General features: G+C 38.1%; 1 protein-coding gene across 2 annotated transcripts in view; it reads left to right on the top strand.

The window, feature by feature from the left end:
• The window catches only part of FBXO9 (F-box protein 9), a 31,532-nt gene extending 11,768 nt beyond the window's left edge, over positions 1-19,764 (top strand). For both annotated transcript variants that reach the window (XM_036317140.1, XM_036317141.1), the window contains 9 exons: positions 1,352-1,451; positions 4,236-4,366; positions 5,139-5,253; positions 11,312-11,430; positions 11,651-11,741; positions 12,416-12,511; positions 12,848-12,941; positions 15,309-15,460; positions 19,161-19,764. In XM_036317140.1, the coding sequence (XP_036173033.1) occupies positions 1,352-1,451; positions 4,236-4,366; positions 5,139-5,253; positions 11,312-11,430; positions 11,651-11,741; positions 12,416-12,511; positions 12,848-12,941; positions 15,309-15,460; positions 19,161-19,269 (1,007 nt within the window). In that variant the 3' untranslated portion in view covers positions 19,270-19,764. The remainder of the gene's footprint in view (positions 1-1,351; positions 1,452-4,235; positions 4,367-5,138; positions 5,254-11,311; positions 11,431-11,650; positions 11,742-12,415; positions 12,512-12,847; positions 12,942-15,308; positions 15,461-19,160) is intronic.
• Positions 19,765-22,331: the final 2,567 nt, after the last annotated feature.

Raw genomic sequence — 22,331 nt, 5'->3', positions numbered from 1 at the left:
AAAACGTAGGGTCATACTGTCATGACATTTCTGAATAATGACTCTTAGTTACTGAGAAATTTTTTTACTAGAATATATTTGGTATAGAACATCAGTCTCCCTATATTTGAAATTCGTTCTTAAACTATCAAAAATAAGAATTTTATTTCTATATAACCTTACTCTTTTCAAAAAAAATATTGCTGGGAAATATAATATTGATAGGATGAGTAAAATGACTTTTTTAAAAATATTTAGGTTTTAATCTTCATTATTAAAGTCTTTAAAATATTACTACTTATTTAAAAATAGATTATGCTTCTTTTTTAGTGAAATTACTTCAGGGGAGGGGAATATTAAGGATCCATTGAGGAACATATTTTCTAAGTTCTAATTTATGTTATCTGTGAAGGAATACCCTTTAACTTTGTTTCTATTAATGGCTAATAGAAATACATAAGTAAACACAGTGATGGGACTATTTACCATATTATTTTTGTATTTGGGCTTTTATTTTGTCATAGTAAAGCTAATAATTGGGGCATAGGAAATATTATTTTGCTTGGAGCCCTTGAATATGCCCCTAAAATGACATTTTCAGAATTATTGCATTATTAAGATATTAAAAGGATCCAATTAATGTCTCTCCATAGTCTTAATTAGTTTGAAAAATTCCCACCTCCACTTAGTGTACAGTGATTCACCCAGAGTAAAAAACACATGGCAGAATGTATTGAATTAAGCAGACTTCACCTAGTTGGCCTCTACAGCACCACGTTCTATTGGTATATCGCTATGTAAGATATTATCAAATATTATAACTCTAAACCCCAGGCCAGGGGATTTATTTGAAACAAAAACAAAAACAGGTTTTAAAAGTGATTTAGCTAAATAAGAAGCAGCTAGCTAGACTAAAGTTGGATTTGAAGAATAAATTCCAAAAAAACCTCGTATCTTTTTATTCCACCCACTAGGGAGCATTTGATTTTCCTTAGCTCTGTGTTTTAGAAAAATTTGCTTAAAATTTTTGTTGTTGGGGCTGTAGCAATTGCATTTTCAAAGTTTGAAGAAAGACATCTGCATAAGTTCCCTTCTGACAATACATAAGAGGCCGAGGGAAAAGATGGGAAGGGCTAAAAAGACCAGTAAAATGCAACACCTTAAGTTTCTGTAACATGTTAGATTTAGAAAGCTTGTTTCTGAGTAGTAAGGTCCAGAAATGAGTTTGTTCACTGAACTACTGTGGCATGTAGATAAAGGGAATTTGACTGTTTGTAAAGAAAGTTGCCAAACTAAACCACAGTTAAGGGTAATCAAAGGAAATGACAAAAATGTGTGGTCATAGCTAATTTAGCTTTATTTCTTCTTTTAGCCATCAAGTTTTATCGTAGGGCTATGCAACTTGTACCTGATATAGAGTTCAAGATTACTTATACCCGGTCTCCAGATGGTGATGGCGTTGGAAGCAGCTAGTGCGTATATAATTTGATAGACAGTAATACATAGAGTTTGTTAAAATTAAGCGTCTTTGGCCTGTTGACTCTTAACATGATAAGAAGATGGTACTTTTCTCTTAAGTCATATAGTGTTTAGTATAAAGACTTGTTGATAAAATTACAGAAGTTTTTAATTAGGGAAATTTAATTTTAAAATATCAAAATGCACATTTTAAATAAACACAACAGAAATAAGGTGATGAAAGAATTGTTTTATAAAAGCAGTGATTATTGAAAGGAGTAAATTACAGGGCATATTTCAACTTTTTGAAACTTATTTAAAGTCAAAACTATTAAAATGTAATTAGGCCAGAATTGAAAAGTGTTAATAATGGTTGAAATACGGTTTCATTACACTAGTCTTTCTCCTTTTGTTTATGTTTGAAATTATACATTTTTACTTACAAGGGGGCTTTTCATTTTATTAGGAAAATGCTGAATTGTAAAAGACTTAGTTTATTATTTCTTAAGGTATGTAGGTGGAATATCATTAACTGTATAACGTTGGTTTAAAAGCACAGGTGCAGGATATAAGCACTCCCCAAATAAACCATATTTCATTGGATAGACCCAGCTCTTGAGTCAGTCATGATGGTTTTATTTGATACAGATCAAGAGAATATATTTTGAAGTCAGTACTTTTGAAGCTATTTGCAGAACAATTATACTAGTAAAATTATTTTGGCTCAACCCCTTTATCCCCAGAAGCCCAATTTGCTGATAATAGAAGGGAAGGGAGTCTGAATCCATGAGAGAATGTCAGGTTTAAAATGAACAACGCTGCCTGGCTGATGTGGCTCAGCGGTTGAGCACTGACCTTTCAATCAGGAGGTTGCTGTTGTGAGTTCGATCCCCAGTAGGGGGCGTGCAGGAGGCAGCCACTCAATGATTCATCATTGATGTTTCTATCCCTCCCTTCCTCTGTGAAATCAATAACAATATATTTTTTAAAAAAGATGAACACCTAGAAAAATAGAGTTTGGGTAATAAGACATTATATTATCTATTATATTACTTCTGCCATGAAATAATAAGTTTCCTTTATCAATAACTTGTATTTATTACCAGTGTTTGTTAACTGCTTATAGTATTAGCACTTAAACTTTGGATAAGCCACATTAAAAACATCCCAATGAAGTCATTATTAATTGCCTATTTGAACATTTGGGCCAATAATATTGTTTGGCAGATTAGATTTAATAGTGTAAGGTAGTTCCTACTTAAAAGGAATCATTTGGGCTTTTGCTAAGTCTCTTTAAAATTTGGGTAGAATCATTTGCACCCAGTTCTTAGCCAGTTTTAGAAATAGACTCCAGTCAGCGGTTCTCAACATGTGGGTCGCGACCCCTTTGGCAGTTGAACGACCCTTTCCCAGGGGTCGCCTAAGACCATCCTGCATATCAGATATGTACGTTACGATTCATAACAGTAGCAACATGACAGTTATGAAGTAGCAACGAAAATAATTTTATGGTTGGGTCACAACATGAGGGACTGTATTTAAAGGGCCAGAAGGTTGAGAACCACTGCTCCAAGTGTTGTTCAGGAAGTTTGTGTTAACCCCTAGAGTGCCGGGAGCTCCTCCTGTCTTTCACCAAAAGTGCTGGGAGCGCAATCATAATTTTTTTCTTTAACTGCTGTAAAATCAGCAAAAATGCCTTGGCAATTTTAGCATAGTTCCTAGGATATTGGTTGGCACTCAAAGGGTTAAAGAATCATTCTTTTTCTGTGCAGTTCCTTTTTACAAACCTAGATGCTATGAAAGTTCTTTAAAGATGCATTTGTGGTTTTTTTAATCATATATAATAAGCCATAAAAGTCTTTTTTTTTTTTTTTTTGCCTTTTGCAAAATGTTGATAGAGTAGCTCTTGAATCCATTTAGACTCAACCACACTCATCCTTTGTTGTATTATAATAAGGTCTTCCTGGTGTCGTAATTTCATCCTCATCTAAGCCATTTGGTACATCTGATCATTTTTAAGGTTCTTTCAGCAAAAATGGAATTCTACATGTTTGTTTATATGGATAGATGATTTGGGGGCCCTGCTAAGATTTTTTAAGTTTCACATTTTCCTCTAAATGTAGGGTGATAAGGCACATCTGTTAGAAAACCCTTGGTAAGTACCTCAAATGACATCTGTTTGACTTTTATCCAATTAGATGGATTACAGTCACTTTTATTTTTATTTTTATTTTTTTAAAATATATTTTATTGATTTTTTACAGAGAGGAAGGGAGAGAGATAGAGAGTTAGAAACATCGATGAGAGAGAAACATCGATCAGCTGCCTCCTGCACATCCCCCTCTGGGGAAGTGCCCACAACCCAGGTACATGCCCTTAACCGGAATCGAACCCGGAACCCTTCAGTCCGCAGGCCGAAGATCTATCCACTGAGCCAAACCGGCCTCGGCTACAGTCACTTTTAAAAGAATATGTTTACATGAGATTTTAAAAATCATGTGAAATTATCTTTTTCATTAACACATAAAATCTCTACAATGAAACTAATAAATTAAATCTCAACATTTGTTTTCCAAAATTCTAATTCTTTCTGGGTGGGAATTAAATTTGCTGAAGCTTTGTTATGGTACTCTGCAAGGCAGGGCACACTTTTATCACATCAAAGAAAAAAGCAGTAAGAAGTTGGCTTTTAGATGACTTTTTATCAAGAAGATTTGAAAATACTATGAAAAATCAGTTACTAAGCTTTATGTTTGTAGACGGAGGCCCTTAGTGTACTCACCTCCCTCCTTTTGCAGCATTGAAGATAACGATGATGATAGCAAGATGGCAGATCTGTTGTCCTACTTCCAGCAGCAGCTCACGTTTCAGGAGTCTGTGCTCAAACTGTGTCAGCCCGAACTGGAGAGCAGTCAGACTCATATATCAGGTGAGAATTTACGCTTGTTATCAGTCCATGAGAAATACTTTAACCTTAGATTTTAGATTTCCAAACTTCCAAGTTCAGATAGCTGGTCTAGTTCAAAGTAAGATTGGAGATCTCATTATAATTACGGTTTGTGTATAATAATAAGCTTTTCAGAGTCCAAAGTAGATCAGAACTTGTAGTGCTGTTGTTCAAGGATGCCATACTTTCTTCACTGAAGATCTAAGAGCGTGAGTGTCTGAGTTGTTGGGGGCTGTCCTAAGAAAATTGGAGGAGTACTAGTATCATCAGATGTTTCAGCCAAGTTGGACAGTAGTCCTGAGATAAGCTGAATGTTTAAAAATGAATGGCTTTTTTTTTTCTTTTCATATGTTAAGTGTTTCATTTGTCATGGGGGACAATTAGAAATTTTCAAAAATAACTTTTACTGTTGAATGCAATTACACACACATATATATATATAGTATATTATTTTCCTAGCACACTTATTTTAATATATCTTGGTGGCAAAAGATCTTCCAAGGGATAGGGGTGCTTTATAAAAGTAGCTTCAGATCTGCTCTGTACCGAAAAACACACACACACACAAAGATATTTGTGTCTTCATGTTAGTAACCATTATTACTTTGGGGTAGTTAAATACACTCATGCTTTATGTCGGAGCAATACTGAAGGTGTGATTCATAAATTTGTAGGAATACATAAAGGTTTCTGCCCTGAGAATGAGACAGTAGGCGGTCAGGAGAGTCACTGAAAGGGTGCTTTTCTTTTGCAGTGCTGCCGATGGAGGTCCTCATGTACATCTTCCGATGGGTGGTGTCTAGTGATTTGGATCTCAGATCCTTAGAGCAGTTGTCACAGGTGTGCAGAGGATTCTATATCTGTGCCAGGTACTTACTTTTTTTAAACAGCTCAGGCAGTGGTAAAAGAAGGGATTATGGTCACTTGCCAATTTTAATAAAAGAACTTGATTGATGTTCTGGATAAAAGCTATTCTACAACAATTTTGCTAAGCTATACGTATGTGATTTTCTCAAACTACTTAGCATTTAAAGACTGGAATGCACGGGGTTTCCATGGTGTAGAATAATATGTGGAACAGATACAGTCACACATAGAGTAGTTTGCATGCTAGCTTAGTTGATATAGCAAAGAAATCATGCAAAAAAAAAAAAATACTCAAGCCATTTTCACAGTAACTCTAAACCCATTAAGTGGTAATGATTTAAATTTTGATTGCCCTAGAATTTTCTTTTAGCCCATTAAAAATTACCCTATCCTTTTGAAATCATGCTGTGTGAAGAGTAATCATAGTATAACATCATTTGGGACTGGCAGTCTTTCATGGGCATCTTATGTAAAAATACATACTTAGTCCTTAGCATTTAGAACTATTTTGTAACTTTAGTTCTTAAATTTTAGATGCATTATTTTTAAATAACCCAATTTCATTTGGAGTCTTGTATTTTCGGTAAAATATTTGAATTGCTTGAAGTCTTTGGTTTTTGGTGATTCTGTGTACTATTCTATTTAAGAAGTACCTATTAAATATCTAGTGGATTACCACCAACCTTTTGAAATTTGGGTCTCTAGCACTGTTCCTACATAAACTTTTCTTTTGATTATACATGAGAAAACATAGAGAGGGAGTTTATTAAGAAAACAAATTTTCAGGGATTAAACCTCATATGCTATAAAAGAAAAGTAATCATTTTTTAAAAATATGCATTGCAACATAAATTTGGAGGTGGTCTCTTTTTTTAATCTGGTTCCAGTATAATTAGTTTTACACCTTTAATACTGAATATTTTAAGTTATAAATGAAGTTAAATATTTTTTGAGTTGTGTAAGAATCATGTGACTGACTATTCAATACATCTTTTAACATCACTTTTTGCACTAATCCCATAACAAAAACTCATTGGCACTTCTTGTAAAATACATCTCCAGTCTGACCATTTTACTATTTCTCCGAAGTACATTCTGGTTCAGCCACCATTACTTTTTTCTTTTGACCTTCATAGTAGCTTTCTAAATGTTAGATTGGCTATATTTATTAAATATTTGGCTTTACCTGGTAGATTTTTTTTCTCATACTTTTTTATTTCTGCTTATGGCCTTTTCTGCTTAAAGAAGACCCTTCAAAATTTATTGTAAAACTGGTTTAATGATGATGAATTCCTTTAGTTTTTGTTTGTCTGGGAAACCTTTACCTCTCCTTTAAATCTGAATGATAGCTTTGCTGGGTAACTTGATCTAGACTATCAGTTCCTTTCTTGCAGCATTTTAAAGATGTCCTTCCACTCCCTTCCAACCTGTAAAGTTGCTGCTGAAAAATCAGCTGATAGCCCTATGGGGTTTCCTTTGTATGTAACTCATTTTTCTCCTGCTTCCTTTAAGATTGTCTCATTATCTTTAACTTTTACCATTTAATAACAATATGACTTGATGTGAGTCTATTTGGGTCATCTTGTTTGGAACACTATGTGCTTCCTTGACCTGGATGTCTGTTTTCTTTCCCAGGTTAGGAGAGTTTTCAGCCATTATTTCTATAAATAAGATTTCTGATCCTTCCCTCTTTTTCTTCTTCTAGGATCCTTATAATAGGAGTGTTTGAGCACTTGAAATTATCCCAGAGGTGCCTTACTATCCTTGTGTTTTATAATTTTTTATTCTTGCTGTTCTGATTTATAGATTTACACTATTCTGTCTTCCAGGTCATTGATCTTTTCTTCTGTATCATGTAATCTGCTGTTGATTCCTTCATGGTTTTTTTTATGCCATTTGTATTCTTCAGGTCTGCCTGTTTATTATACCTTCTCTTTATAAAAGTTCCCCCTGAGCCCTAACCGGTTTGGCTCAGTGGATAGAGTGTCCAGGTTCGACTCTGGTCAAGGGCATGTACCTTGGCTGCAGGCACATACCCAATAGGGCGTGTGCAGGAGGTAGCTGATCGATGATGTTTCTCTCTCATCGATGTTTCTAACTCTCTATCCCTCCCCCTTCCTTTCTGTAAAAAATCAATAAAATATATTACAAAAAAAAACAAAAAACAAAGTTCCCCCTGAGTTCCTTTATTCCACACTCAAGTTTGGTGAGCATCCTTATGACTATTTAAAAAAAATTCTTTATAAGGCAAATTACTTGTCTTCATTTCCTTAGAGCTTTTTTTTCTGGAGAATTTTCTTTTTCCTTTATTTGAGAGAGATTCCGTTTGTCATTTTGACTTTCGATGTTTGCTTATGTGAATTAGACATAATAGCTATTTCTTCCAGTCTCGGAAAAGTGGCTTTATGTAGAAATGGCCTCTGTATAGGATCTGTGTGCCGGGTGGTTTTGGCAGGCTACTAGGGTGCTGAGTAGGTGCTAAGGTTTTCACGGCACTGGTCTACCAAGTTGGAGATGCTCTGGGTGGGGAGGTCAAATGCAGGTAGTAATGCCCTGTTGATCCTGCTTGCTCCCTCATTCAGGGGCAAAATGGGCTTGGGTGAGGTGTCTGGGAACGTGCTGCAGTGACCTTGCAGATAGGCCAGAGCACCTGGAGAGAGCCCCCCGCCCTCCCTATGGAAGGGGGACATAAACAATGTCGCTTACTGGCACCTCCCACCCAGGGAGGTCCTGTGGCCCCCCAGCCTTCTCTGTACAGTCTCTCATGTTGTTTGGTGTAGAATGATACCGGTGAGGCTTTATTGCCAGGTAGTTTTAAGAAGCTGGTTGGAGTGGGTCAGGTGCATGCAGCACTGGCAGTGTTGGCTTGAGAGTTTGGAGGGCTCCCTGCAGAGAGGCCAGAAGGTGCATGTGATGCTGATATCCCTGTTGGCTTCTTTTATTTGGAGGCAAAAGGCCCTGGGCAATGTAGCTGGGAACTCACTGTGGTGATCTTGCAGGTGAGCCCAAGCACCCAAGTAAAGCCCCTGTTGAAGTGGAGGGGGACGTAAGCAATGGCGCCCACCAGCTCCTCCAGCTCAGAGGCGTTCCCTCAGCTCCCAGAGGGCTCCTGTGGTTTCCCAGTCTTCTTTGTTCGCCTTTCTTTGCTCATGTTCAGAAGCTGTTCACTCAGCCCTCAGTTGTCATGCAGGAGTAATTGCTCACTATATATGTGTTTATTTGAGTTTGCTTATCAGAGGGGGTGGGTTCAGCATTCTCTAATGCCACCACCATTTTGGACCTCTCCCAGAGTCATCTTTTAAAAGCAGAAGTCATGCTCAAAACCCTGCAATGACCTTTATCATTTTTTTTTCTTTATTGATTAGGTATTACATATGTGTCCTTATCCCCCCATTGCCCCCTCACCCTCCACCCCCCACTCTTGCCCTCACCACCCTGGTGTCTGTGTCCATTGGTTAGGCTTATATGCATGCATACAAGTCCTTCGGTTGATCTCTCCTCCTTACCCCCACCCTCCCCTACCTTCCCTCTGAGATTTGGCAGTCTGATTGATGCTTCTCTGTCTCTGGGTCTGTTTTTGTTCATCAGTTTATGTTGTTCATTATATTACACAAATGAGTGAGATCATGTGATATTTATCTTTCTCTGACTGGCTTATTTCCCTTAGCATAATGTTCTCCAGTTTCATCCATGCTGTTGCAAATGGTAAGAATGCCTTCTTTTTTATCGAAGTGTAGTATTCCATTGTGTAGATGTACCACTGTTTTCTAATCCACTCATCTGCTGATAGGCACTTAGGTTGTTTCCAAATCTTAGCTATGGTAAATTGTGCTGCTATGAACATAGGGGTGCATATATCCTTTCTGGTTGGTGTTTCTAGTTTCTTAGGATATATTTCTAGAAGTGGGATCACTGGATCAAATGGGAGTTCCATTTTTAGTTTTTTGAGGAAACTCCATACTGTTCTCCACAGTGGCTGCAACAGTCTGCATTCCCACCAGCAGTGCACGAGGGTTCCTTTTTCTCCACATCCTGATCAGCACTTGTTGTTTGTTGATTTGTTGATGATAGCCATTCTGACAGGTGTGAGATGGTACCTCATTGTTGTTTTGATTTGCATCTCTTGGATGATTAGTGACTTTGAGCATGTTTTCATATGTCTCTTGGCCTTCCTTATGTCCTCTTTCAAAAAGTATCTACTTATATCTGTTGCCCATTTTTTGATTGGGTTGTTTATCTTCCTTTTGTTAAGTTGTATGAGTTCCCTGTAAATGTTGGAGATTAAACCCTTATTGGTGATAACATTGGCAAATACGTTCTCCCATGTCGTGGGCTTTCTTGTTGTTTTGCTTATGGTTTCTTTTGCTGTGCAGAAGCTTTTTATTTTGATGTAGTCCCGGTTGTTTATTTTCTCTTTGTTTTCCATTGCCCTAGGAGCTGTATCAATGAAGATATTGCTTCGGCATATGTCTGAGATTTTGCTGCCTGTGGATCCCCCTAAGATTTTTATGGTTTACTAATTGAGCGATTTCTGGGTTCTCTCTTCTGTTCCATTGGTCTGTTCTTGTGCCAGTACCAGGCAGTTTTGAGAACAGTGGCTTTGTAATACAGCTTAATATCTGGTATTGAGATCCCTCCTACTTTGTTCTTCTTTCTCAGGATAGCTGCAGCTATTCAGGGTCTTTTTTTATTCCAGATAAATTTTTGGAGAGTTCGTTTTAGGTCTGTGAAATATGCTGTTGGTATCTTAATGGGGAGTGCATTGAATCTAGATTGCTTTAGGTAGTATGGACATTTTAATGATGTTGATTCTAACATTCCATGAACACGGAATGTTCTTCCATCTGTTTGTCTTCCTCTATCTCTTTTTTCAGTGTCCTGTAATTTTCCGAGTACAGGACTTTTACCTCCTTAGTTAAGTTTATTCCTAGGTATCTTAATTTTTTTGGTGCCATGGTAAATGGGATTTTTAAAAATCTTTCTGTAAGTTCTCTATATCTATATCTGTCTATCTATCTATCTATCTATCTATCTATCTATCTATCTAAATATATATTTAAAAAAATAGAGAAATATGCTAATTAACCAGGACGCCTTAATGGGTCGACTGGATAGGAGGTTGTGCGGCAGCGTTGGGGGCAGGTTGGCAGGGGCCTCCGCGCGCCTGTGCTGGGGGAGGGCCTGATCAGTAGCTGCCGCAGCTGCTTCAAGGGCCAGAGAGGGAGGCAGGGCCGGACCGGAGGGTGGGCAGCGCCGCGCAATTTCGAATTGTGCGCTGGGCTCTTATTTGGTGTATAAAAATGCCATATATTTCTTGGCGTTAATTTTGTGTCCTGCTACATTGCCAAATTCATTTATTAAGTCTAATAATTTTTTGATGGTGTCTTTAGGGTTTTCTATGTATAGTATCATGTCATCTGTGAATAAGGACAGTTTTACGTTTTCTTTTCCAATTTGGATGCCTTTTATTTCTTCTTATCTAATTGCAATGGCTAGCACTTCCAGAACTGTGTCGAACAGGAGTGGTGAAAGTGGGTAGATAACCTCTATCTTACTTAATAGACACTCCCACCTGTAAACTAGGACCTCACCTGCCCCTGACTACCCCTGAAATTATGTAGTCTATACTTCACGGTGCTCACTTTGCTGCAACCATGTAGCCTTTTTTGCTCCTTGTTAGAGCATACCAGCTACACACTTACCTGAGGGTCTTACACTTGCTACAGTTTCTGCCCAGGGTATTCTTCATCACCTCCCAGAGAGGCCTCTCTCAGCCACTGTATCTAAAATAGTCTTTATTTTCCCACCATGACTTCTTTGTCTATTCACCCTGCTTGCTTTGTTTTTGCACTGAGCACATTACTTGAAACTTTGTTTTCTTGCTTTCCCAACAGTAAAAGAGCAGGGCCTTTTTCCACCAATCTATATCCAGACCCAGGACTATGCCTAGCAGGCACTCAGCAAATACTTGCTGAATAGAAAATGGCTGGTAGCAGGACCATTTCTGCATATAGGGACTTAGCCTTTTACATATATTGATGTTGTACTTTTATTACTTAGAGACCCTGAAATATGGCGTTTGGCCTGCTTGAAAGTTTGGGGCAGAAGCTGTATTAAACTTGTTCCATACACATCCTGGAGAGAGATGTTTCTAGAAAGGCCCCGTGTTCGGTTTGATGGTAAGTTGAACCCTTTGGAACTCAAGAGAAATAGAGATTTGTCACGTTGACTTTGATAAATACCCAGTCTTAGTTTTCTCTAACAGACCTAAGTATTATGAGCATATTTAAAGGAAACGACAATAAAAATGAAGCTGGAAATGTGCTATATGATTTTATTTTTAAAATGTTTAAATTTATTATGTTCCTAGTTCTTTAAAATAATGTTTCTTTTTTATAGGCGTATATATCAGTAAAACCACATATATTCGTCAAGGGGAACAGTCTCTTGATGGTTTCTATAGAGCCTGGCACCAAGTGGAATATTACAGGTACAACTGTAGTAAACTGAGTGAGTGAAAAATTCTCTCTCTCCGAGTATTCATTCATTAGTTATTGGACATCTCTTCTCGGTAGCTTTTGCATTTATCCACAAGACAGCCCTCAGTATTTTTATCAACTATTTTATTAAGAATTGTACTCAAAAGAACCAATGGGGTACTACAAATTTAAAACCTCCTAGCCTCTAAATCTAAGAATCATTTTACATGTTAGAGTTCTTATCTCTTGACCTTGGTGTACTCATTTGCCGTTTCCAATAGCTTGTGCTCTTATTCAGCCTTTTTGTTCATCAGCTAATACTGTGAGAAATAAGTAGATATGTGAACTACTGTGTATTGTGAGATTCCATTTCTGTTAGACCTTAGTGTTTTAGGAAAAAACATACAGATCTTTAATAGAGTATTATTTAATCTAATTTTTGTATTCAGTGAGGGAAACTAAAAGTTCAACAGTTCCCTAGAAGGAAGATAATAAAATGCCTTTTGTTCTTTGTCGCTGGCCTCACAGGTTGTCAGTCATGTTTTAATGATGTTTTGCCAGTCCTTTGGCCCGTGGTAGTTCCGTCTCGGTTTCACAGCTATGGCTAGGTTGAGGTACCAGTAGAGAAGGACGAGTTTTATACTTTGTGTGTGGTGTTTTTTGGTGTTCTGTTTCTGTTACACAGGTACATAAGATTCTTTCCTGATGGCCATGTGATGATGTTGACAACCCCCGAGGAGCCTCAGTCCATTGTTCCTCGTTTAAGAACTCGGAATACCAGGTAGTGTTTTCCTGTAACACTTGTTTTCTATCCAAGTCACATTTTATATGAATGTATAGGTGAATGTAATCCTGTGTTTCCTTAACTTACTACTGGATGATTTAACAAACAGTCATTGGGTGGGCATTTGTGGAAAAGATCAATTCTGTACCTTTCCCCTGGAGAGTGTACTTCAGTGGGTGTCTGGGGCCTTGAAAACTACGTTCGCTCACATCCTAGCTGATTCTTCTCAAGCAAGTTGCTTAAACACCTTATAATCCATTACTTCCTAGATTACTTAAATACATGTAATAACTGATTAATAGACTTAGATTTAAAGTATTTTTTTATTTTTAGAACTGATGCAGTTCTACTGGGCCATTATCGCTTGTCACAGGATACAGACAATCAGACCAAAGTATATGCTGTGATAACTAAGAAAAAAGAAGAAGTGAGTATACAAGGTTGAAGTAGCAGTTTACTTTTTTTTTTTTTTTTTAATCCTCACCTGAGGATATTTTTCCATTGATTTTTAGAGAGAGTGGGAGAGAGAGGGAAAGACAGAGAGAAGTATTGATGTGAGAGAAACACATCGATTGGTTGCCTCCTGCACACACCCCAACCAGTGCCAGGGCTAGGAAGGGGTCCGGGCCAGGGAGGAGCCTGTAACCGAGGTACGTGCCCTTGGCCAGAATCAAACCTGGGGCCTCTCAGTACGCAGGTTGATGCTCTGTCCGCTGAGCCAAACCGGCTAGGGCTACTTTTGAGTACCTTTTCATTCAAGGATTCTTGATTAGAAAGGGTCAAATATACTGTTTCATTATTTATACTATTATACAAAATGTATGTTGACTTAGAGCATTTCTCTAAAGCAGTGGTTTTCAACCTTTCTAATGCCACAACCCTTTAATACAGTTCCTCATGTTGTGGTGACCCCCAATTTCATTGTTAAAAATTGAACATAATTAAAGCATAGTGATTAATCACAAAAACTATGTAATTATATGTGTGTTTTCCGATGGTCTTAGGCGACCCCTGTGAGAGGGTCGTTCGACCCCCAAAGGGGTCACGACCCACAGATTGAGAACCGCTGCTCTAAAGAGAGCTGGAATGTTTTCTAAAATGTGGTTATTTTTAATTCGATCAGCTTGTTTGTTTTTCTTCAAATGGTTTTTTTCTGGTCTAGGTTTTTCTTTTTTTTTTTTTTTTTTAATATATTTTATTGATTTTTTACAGAGAGGAAGGGAGAGAGATAGAGAGTTAGAAACATCAATGAGAGAGAAACATCGATCAGCTGCCTCCTGCACACCTCCCACCGGGGATGTGCCTGCAACCCAGGTACATGCTCTTGACCGGAATCGAACCTGGGACCCTTCAGTCTGCAGGCCGACGCTCTATCCACTGAGCCAAACCGGTTCCAGCTGGTCTAGGTTTTTCACATGTGAAAATGGAAAGCCAAAATGTCCTGTAAAGTAACTAGTAAAATGATACCAGAATATGATTTTTTTAGCTTTTCTCATTTTGAATCATAGGGGATTTTCTTCCTAAGTTAGCGCAAATGAGTAATTCTTTCACAAGGGTATTCATATAGAGAATTTCAGTTTCTATTGGGAAATAAGCTAATGTAAGATAATTCCTTCGTCCCATTCTTGCAAAAGAATGAAAATGCCAAGCAAATATGATTGCTGGATTATTACATTCTAGAGGGCTTTAGACTCTTAACAGATCAAGGACCTCATTTTCATTTTTTACAACCTTTCTTCATGTGCAATTTTTTTTATCCTGGTTAAAAACCATAATGAAGTCAGTTGTGAGGAAGTTATAATAATTACTAGCCTATTGCTTTTATAAGTTGGTGTAGGATTTGAAAGAAGTTTCCCTTGTATTGAATCCCCCTTTCTTCTCTAGCATTATGTGTCGAGACAGGGTAGGGTTCTCTGTGAGTTCTAGTCCTATCACCCTGTGGCCAACTGTTGCTGGCTCCTCCCCACCGGCTCTGGTAGGCTCCTGAAATCGGGCAGCTTCTGTGGGACAGAGTTGCTGTGAGTGACCTTGGCCATGAGTTTCCTGAGGTCAGAAATGGGGAATTTGTGAGATCCTAGTTGTTTAGGTTTTATCTAGTAAGAATTTAGGAACTCCCATGTAGAATGCCCGTTTTCTCTTCAGAATATGATAACAATGAAACCATATGTAGTGTTGATACTTTTGTGTTTTTAGCAACAGTATTTGCAGAAGTGTGATTCTAATGAAGCTTGTCACATTTATTTATCCATTGACGATTTTACCATTATTGCAAAAAAAGGATGCTTTTTCTGCAGACTTCACCAACTTATTTTCTCTCTTTAAAAATTCCCAAGTGTTTTTAAGTAGAAGGAAATACTAGCCTTTGAGATAGGAGGTAGAAGTCTTAATTCCAATCTGAAACTGCTGTGTTAACTCGTTTAAGCTGCCTGGGTCTTCATTCTTTTAGCTATTAAATAGCAATAATGCAATCATATTTAGTACATGAGGTTATTATGATGATTAGGGGGGAAAAACTTGTTATTCAAGACACTCACACATTTGTATGTGATATCCAAAACAACTCTACTATGTGCAAATGTTATGTTATTCTTGCATAATACAGGGGTGGGCAAAAGTAGGTTTACAGTTCATATGGAGAAATATAAATACAAGAATAAATAATAATGCAAGAATAAACTCTGTGTTTCACATACTCACAACTGTAAGCCTACTTTTGCCCCACCCAGTATATTCCAATAATGAAATCTCAGTGAAGTGAGGTTTCATTACAGTTCATGCATCTTTTCTTTTACAGAAACCACTTGACTATAAATACAGATATTTTCGCCGTGTCCCTGTCCAAGAAGCAGATCAGAGTTTTCATGTAGGACTACAGCTGTGTTCCACTGGCCACCAGAGGTTCAACAAACTCATCTGGATACATCATTCTTGTCACGTTACATACAAGTAGGTGAATGTAATAAAAATACCAAGGTTACGGAATAAATGTGTACTTCATGTCAGGCTTAGGAAACTCACACATGATGTTAACCTGAGTTAATATTGTGGAAGCAGAGGATAATATTATTCTGCAAACCCAGAAAGTGGCCAAAAAGAAAAAAACTGGAACTGAAAGTGGGCCAGGCAGTGGAGCCCGTAGCTCACAGTGCCAGTGGAACGTGGCTGGGCACCACTGCTTTGGAAATGAGAGTGGCATTCCATGAGTAAAACGATAGTCATTTTAAGCTCTTCATGTGTCGACTTATTCAGGGCAGTTTTACAACATCAGATTTTTTTCTTCTCCCATGTTTGTCTTACCATTTTTTACTTTATTTCCATTTGGTTTATCCTCAGGGATTATACACTAATTTAAATAAGTCTGCTAAAAAGATCTCTTGTATTCCAAAGCCAAATCTATTAGTTCTTATATATAAAGTTCTTTGTTCTATGAGTTAGGACAGTGGTCGGCAAACTCATTAATCAACAGAGCCAAATATCAACAGTACAACGACTGAAATTTCTTTTGAGAGCCAAATTTTTTAAACTTAAACTATATAGGTAGGTACATTGTTATTAACCTAATTAGGGTACTCCTGAGCTGGCCTTTGCTAAAAACATCCTCAATCTGAGGGGTCCTCAGCGAACGTACCCCCACTTCTTCAAAATAGACTCGTCCAGGCCGAAAACCGACTTCTGCGCATGGGCCATGAAGTTTCAATCACACTGTACGTGCGCCCGCAGGTGGTATTTTGTGGAAGAGCCACACTCAAGGGACCAAAGAGCTGCATGTGGCTCGTGAGCCGCAGTTTGCCAACCACTGAGTTAGGATTTTTATTTTTTACATTTTATTTTATACTAGAAGCCGGTACACTAATTCATGCACGGGTGGGGTCCCTTGGCCTAGTGGCCAGTCAGTGCCCATTGGGGCCATCTTGCCCAGTCCCAATTGGGGCTGGCTGGTTTTGGGGAGGGACCGCGGGAGGTTGCCTGTGGGAGTGCACTGACCACTAGGGGGCAGCTGCCCAACGCAGGTAAGATATCTTTTTTATGGCTGAGTAATATTCCATTATATATATATATATACACACACACACACACACATATATATATATGTATGTGTGTGTGTGTATATGCATATATATATGCCATATCTTTATACATTTGTCTATCTATGGACACTTAGGTTGCTTCCAAATCTTGGCAGTTGTAAATAATGCTGTAGTGAACATAGGGGTAGATATTTCTCTTTGAATTAATGTTTCTCTTCAGGTAAAACACTCAAAAGTAGAATTGCTGAGTCTTTGTCTCTTGTTACAGCCTTTGTTTTAAAGTCTGTTTTGTCTGATATAACTATTGCTACTTCAGCTTTTTGTTATTGTTTCCATTTGTGTGAAATATTTTTCTGTCCTGTACTTTCAGTCTGTGTAGGTCTCTTATAGACAGCATTGTTTTCTTATCCATTCAGTCACCCTATGTCTTTTGAGTGGAATGTTTAATCCATTTACATTTAAAGTAATTATTGATAGTTATAGTTATGTAGTTATTGCCATTTTATTATTCATATTTGTTTTTCTTAAAGAAGTCCTTTTAACATTTGTTATGCTGGTTTGGTGGTGATGAACTCCTTTAGCTTTTTCTTGTCTAGGAAGCTATTTATATCTCCTTTGATTCTAAATGACAGCCTTAGTGGGTAGAGTAATCTTGGTTGTAGGTCCTTGATTTTCATACCTTGAATATGTCATGCCACTCCCTTCTGGCCTGCAAAGAGGCCCCCTATACCCACACTATGGCAGTCACCCCTTGTTCCAGGCCTGATGGTTTCCTCAGTTCCCAGAGTTGGTTCCCCAACTTTCTCTCTGCCGTCTCTCTCTCTTGTTTGTTGTGCAGAAGCTGTTCAGTTGCCCCTCAGTTGTCTTTCAGGAGAATTGTTAATTAAAAGTATTCAGTTGATATGTTCTTGGGAGGAGGCAAGGTCAAGCATCCTCCTATACTGCCATCTTGGACCCTTGAGTTAGGATTTACCTGTAAGAAATCATTAATGAGCAGAGAGTATGTATGAGAAAGGAACAGTACAGACATTTTAAAAAGGAATTAATAAAATATCAGTTCATGTGGCTATTGAAGTTAGATGCTGTTGGAATTGAAAGAATATTGGTGTGTGACTGAAGGCTTTCCATTCCAGTTGAATCCAAAGTTCTGAGAGAACACGTTTTGAGATCACCTTCAATTAACCTACTTCACAACCTTGACCATCTTATTGAAAACTTTTTGGGCACATTTCTCATTTTTGAAGGTCCCAGAAGTTTTCTTTTTTCTCACTTATCTCTTTTTTGTTTCTCTCAGTAATCTGTGGAATTTTTTTCTTTCCAAAGAAAGAAACCAAACCCAGAAGTAGAATCAAAGAAATGAAAAGCATCATGTTTTAGGAAGGAGAAAGAAAGATATTATAAGAGGCATTGTTTGTAGCTGCTAAGGTTCACGTTGACTTCCTTATCTATACTAATAAAAGAGTAAGATGCTAATTAGACCAGATGTCCTTCCTGACAAAGCCGGGGCTGGGAGGGAAGCCTGGGTCCTGGGTGCCTGCCGGCGGCCAGAGGGAAGCCGGTGCCAGCAGTTGGAGGAAGGAGGTCCTACTCTTGCATGGATTTCGTGCATCGGGCCTCTAGTAATATTTAAAAAGGCACTTGAACTTTCTGCTTTTGCTTATTTCTCCTTTTGAGGAGAAAAATATAAAAGACTAGTAGTAGTGTAACTTGTCATTTGCTTTCCTTCCCTCCCATCTGTAATTATGTTGTTGCTCATACAAATATTAAATTCTATTCTAGAACTTTTTGAAAGGCAACTGAGCCCTCACCGGTTTGGCTCAGTGGGTAGAGCATCAGCCTGTGGACTGAAAGGTCCCAGGTTCGATTCCGGTCAAGGGCATGTACCTTGGTTGCGGGCACATCCCCAGTAGGAGGCGTGCAGGAGGCAGCTGATCGATGTTTCTCTTTCATCGATGTTTCTAACTCTCTATCCTTCTCCCTTCCTCTCTGTAAAAATTCAATAAAATATATTAAAAAAAAATTTCTATTCTAGGATTATAATTCATTCTAAATTACATTTTAACAATAGCCTTAAAATGTCTATTGCTTTTGACTTAGAAATTCTACTCTTTAGAACATGTCCAAAGGACATAATAAAAAATAACACATTTTTAATTGCCCAGTACTGAAAACAACCTATATCTCTAACAAAAGGGGAATTATTAAGTAAATTGTGGTACAAGCAGACAGAGAAATATTATGCAGCCACTAAAAATGACTTCTGAAGAGTATTTAATGATGTTGGGAAATGCATGTCATGATGTTAAATGAAAAAAGCATGATCACTAATAGAGTGTGATCTCAATAGGAAAACTTGATAGGTTGATGTGTGTAGAAGAAACACTGGAAAAAAGTGTTTTGTATTGCTGTATCTGAGTGATAGAATTATGAGGGACTTCTTTTTGGTACTTTTCTAAATTTTAAAAATTTTCAACAATGAGCCTATATTTAAAATTTATTGAGCTATATTTAAAAAATCTTAAGGCTAAAATATAAAATAACTCCCCTCTAGAAATATGCAAGGATTTTAAATGAATTGAAATTTCCTGGTAACTTGTAATTTTGTGCATTCTTTCTAGGTCAACTGGTGAGACTGCAGTCACTGCTTTTGAGATTGACAAGATGTATACCCCCTTGTTCTTTGGCCGAGTGAGGAGCTACACTGCTTTCTCAGAGAGGCCCCTGTAGAGCCTCGCGCCCAGTCCTCTGTCAGTGTTGCATGAATGAAAGCATATAGCGCAAAAGAGCACCTAAGTTATAAATGTACATACATATATATATATATCTGGAATTGGAACTTATTTTACATTGTTGGAGTTCTTTTAAGAAGAGTATAAATTGATTATTATTATTTTTAATTTAAAGGGATAGTTCATTCTTGGGTGTTTTGTTTTAAAATTAAGAAGTTGATATTAGATGTTGTTTAAACACATTTATGTTGTGAAAAACCTTAATATGAGCTTTAAATCATGCCCTTTTTCAAGAAGATTTCTGTCACATCAGTCTGCTACCTGGTTGTTCCACTACTATTCAAGTGGTCAGGGGAAAGCTGTACTGGATAAGTGTTTCTTTTACGCATGGCATACTGTCTACACTAAAGGCTCAAAATGTGAAAACCTGTTCTGGATTTGTTTGAAGCAGTTTGACCCATAGAGGTTATAAATAAATGTTTCTTTCAAGAAACTGGATTTGGATGGCCTCTTTTAAACATCAGAATAATAAACTGTCCCCGGGTAGCCAGCAAAGGCTTAGGAATCACTGCCTCATTTCATCATTGGTTTTTATATGCAGTCACAGGCTAGAGCTGTCTGCACTTCAACCTCATCCATTAAGTGAGAAAGAATGAATCTCTCAGCACTGGAAGACTTCAACAAGATCAAACAGCCATCTTCATTCTTAAAAGAACAGTAGAGGATCATGTAAACCCAAGCTAACTTTTTCCAGAACTAAGATTGGGAGAGAGCTAGCCATCAAGTAAGCTACGTTACCTCCCTAGTAACAATACTAGTAGAATTTCAGAGTTTGTGTCTGGCAGTCCTACCAGATTCAGATTTCTTTTTGTGATTCAAATATAGCTAGAGTCAGTACTCAGTATTTTCAGAAATCAGTATCTGCAGCCACAGTTGCTTTCATATCGATGTTAAAAGGCACTTCATACATCCTTACAATGCAGTATGGGATAGGCCAGTGGTCAGCAAACTCATTAGTCAACAGAGCCAAATATCAACAGTACAACGATTGAAATTTCTTTTGAGAGCCAAATTTTTTAAACTTAAACTATATAGGTAGGTACCTTGTTATTAACTTAATTAGGGTACTCCTAAGGCTTAGGAAGAGCCACACTCAAGGGGCCAAAGAGCCGCATGTGGCTCGCGAGCCGCAGTTTGCCGACCACAGGGATAGGCCTTTTAAAAAGCCAATACATGCCCAACCAGTGTGGCTCAGTGGTTGCAGTCACAGTTCTATTCCCGATCAGGGCATGTGCCTGGGTTTTGGGCTCAATCCCCAGTAGGGGGCATGCAGGAGGCAGCTGATCAATGGTTTTCATCACTGATGTTTCTATCCCTTCCTCCCTCTCCCTTTTTCACCAATCAACAAGAACATTTTAAATAAATACATAGCCAATACATGTTATGTTAAAGATGAAAATTAAGCATGTTTAGTTTGGGTGGGTACAGAAAGGAGAGAGTTCCACTGAGGTTGGCTCTTTGCAGCAATCCAATGTGACATGTTCCTCGAATTAGAAAAGAGGGAGGAAGACGAGACATGCCTAAGATAAGGCAGCTCTTCATGACATAACTATTAGTTTTGATACACAAGTTAATAAAACATCTGATTAGAAAGGACATAGTCAAATATAGCGAGAAAAGTATTCCTAAGGAAAGTGGAATTTGAAGATCCTGTTGATTTGCCGCCTGTCCTAGATTAATGACCTGTGCCTAACAGCCAGTGGGTACAGAGTCTAAAGGTTCCTTTGTGACCACTAAAGCAACTTTCACTTATTTCGCTTGGAGAGCTGAAAATAAATTTTTTTAGCTGACATTTTTTTTGGTATATTTAAATTTTTAATACAAAAGCAATATATTTTTATTGTGAGAATATTAGAATATGCAATGATTAAAAAAATAAAATAGCCATAACCGGTTTGGCTCAGTGGATAGAGCGTCAGCCTGCAGACTGAAGGGTCCCAGGTTCGATTCTGGTCAAGGGCATGAACCTTGTTTGTGGGCACATCCCCAGTAGGGGGTGAGCAGGAGGCAGCTGATCGATGTTTCTCTCTCATCGATATTTCTAACTCTCTATCCCTCTCCCCCTCTGTGAAAATATTAAAAAAAAAAAACATATTAAAAAAAATAGTCCTAACACCCAAAAGAGCAAATCAACTCAGCTGACCTCCAACTGGCAGTAAAGCAGCACACTGATACCGTTAAGATGCAGCAAGAAGGATCCGTCATCAGCCCTGGGACTCAGGAATGCCAGGCATGTATCCAGGAGGCAGGACAATGGAAAGAAAACAGCTTCTCTGCTCAAAAACCTACAGATACTGACGCAAGCGCCTCCACAGGACAGGTTCCATCCTTCACTTCTCAGTCAACAAGCCACTCCCACTCCCCCCACCCCCTCCAGTCAGCATTTAGGGCCTCATTTTTTTTTTTTTTAGGGCCTCATTTTTAGGGCCTCCCCCTCTTTTTTTTTTTTTTTTTTTTTAGGGCCTCATTCTTAAATATCAGTGGCCAAGCAAGGAACACCAGGCACATGAAGAGAAAGCCCCTAACACAAAGAGAATCAAACTTACAAAATAGAAAAGGAACACAAAGGAAACAGGAAAGTACAGGCAGTAGAAAAAAATGGTAAAACAAACCAAAATTACATATCTTCAGAGAGATGAGAAATACATCCATGAAACAACAATGAGGCTATAAAAGAAAATCCATTGGCAGACAGGTCTTTTGCATATCCTATCTAATAATAGACAAACACGGTAATTAACCATACCTCTGACACACTTCCCATTGGCTAATCAGGGTGATATGCAAATTAACTGCCAACCAAGATGGCGGCCGGCAGCCAGGCAGCTGAAGTGAACAGGAGGCTTGCTTGCTCCAGTGAAGGAGGAAGCCAAGGTTACCCACCTGCCGTTGCCGGCCTCTGAGATGCAACTCTAAGAAACAATGTTGCAATTATAGAAGTTAAACAAACTCCATGCTTTCAGCCAGCCGGCCGAGCTAGAGTTGCAACAGTGTTTCAAT

This window comes from Myotis myotis, unplaced genomic scaffold (genome assembly GCF_014108235.1).
Source record: "Myotis myotis isolate mMyoMyo1 unplaced genomic scaffold, mMyoMyo1.p scaffold_m19_p_7, whole genome shotgun sequence".
Lineage (NCBI taxonomy): Eukaryota > Metazoa > Chordata > Mammalia > Chiroptera > Vespertilionidae > Myotis > Myotis myotis.
Note: the sequence above shows the minus strand (reverse complement) of the source record. Positions and strands in the feature narration are given on the sequence as shown.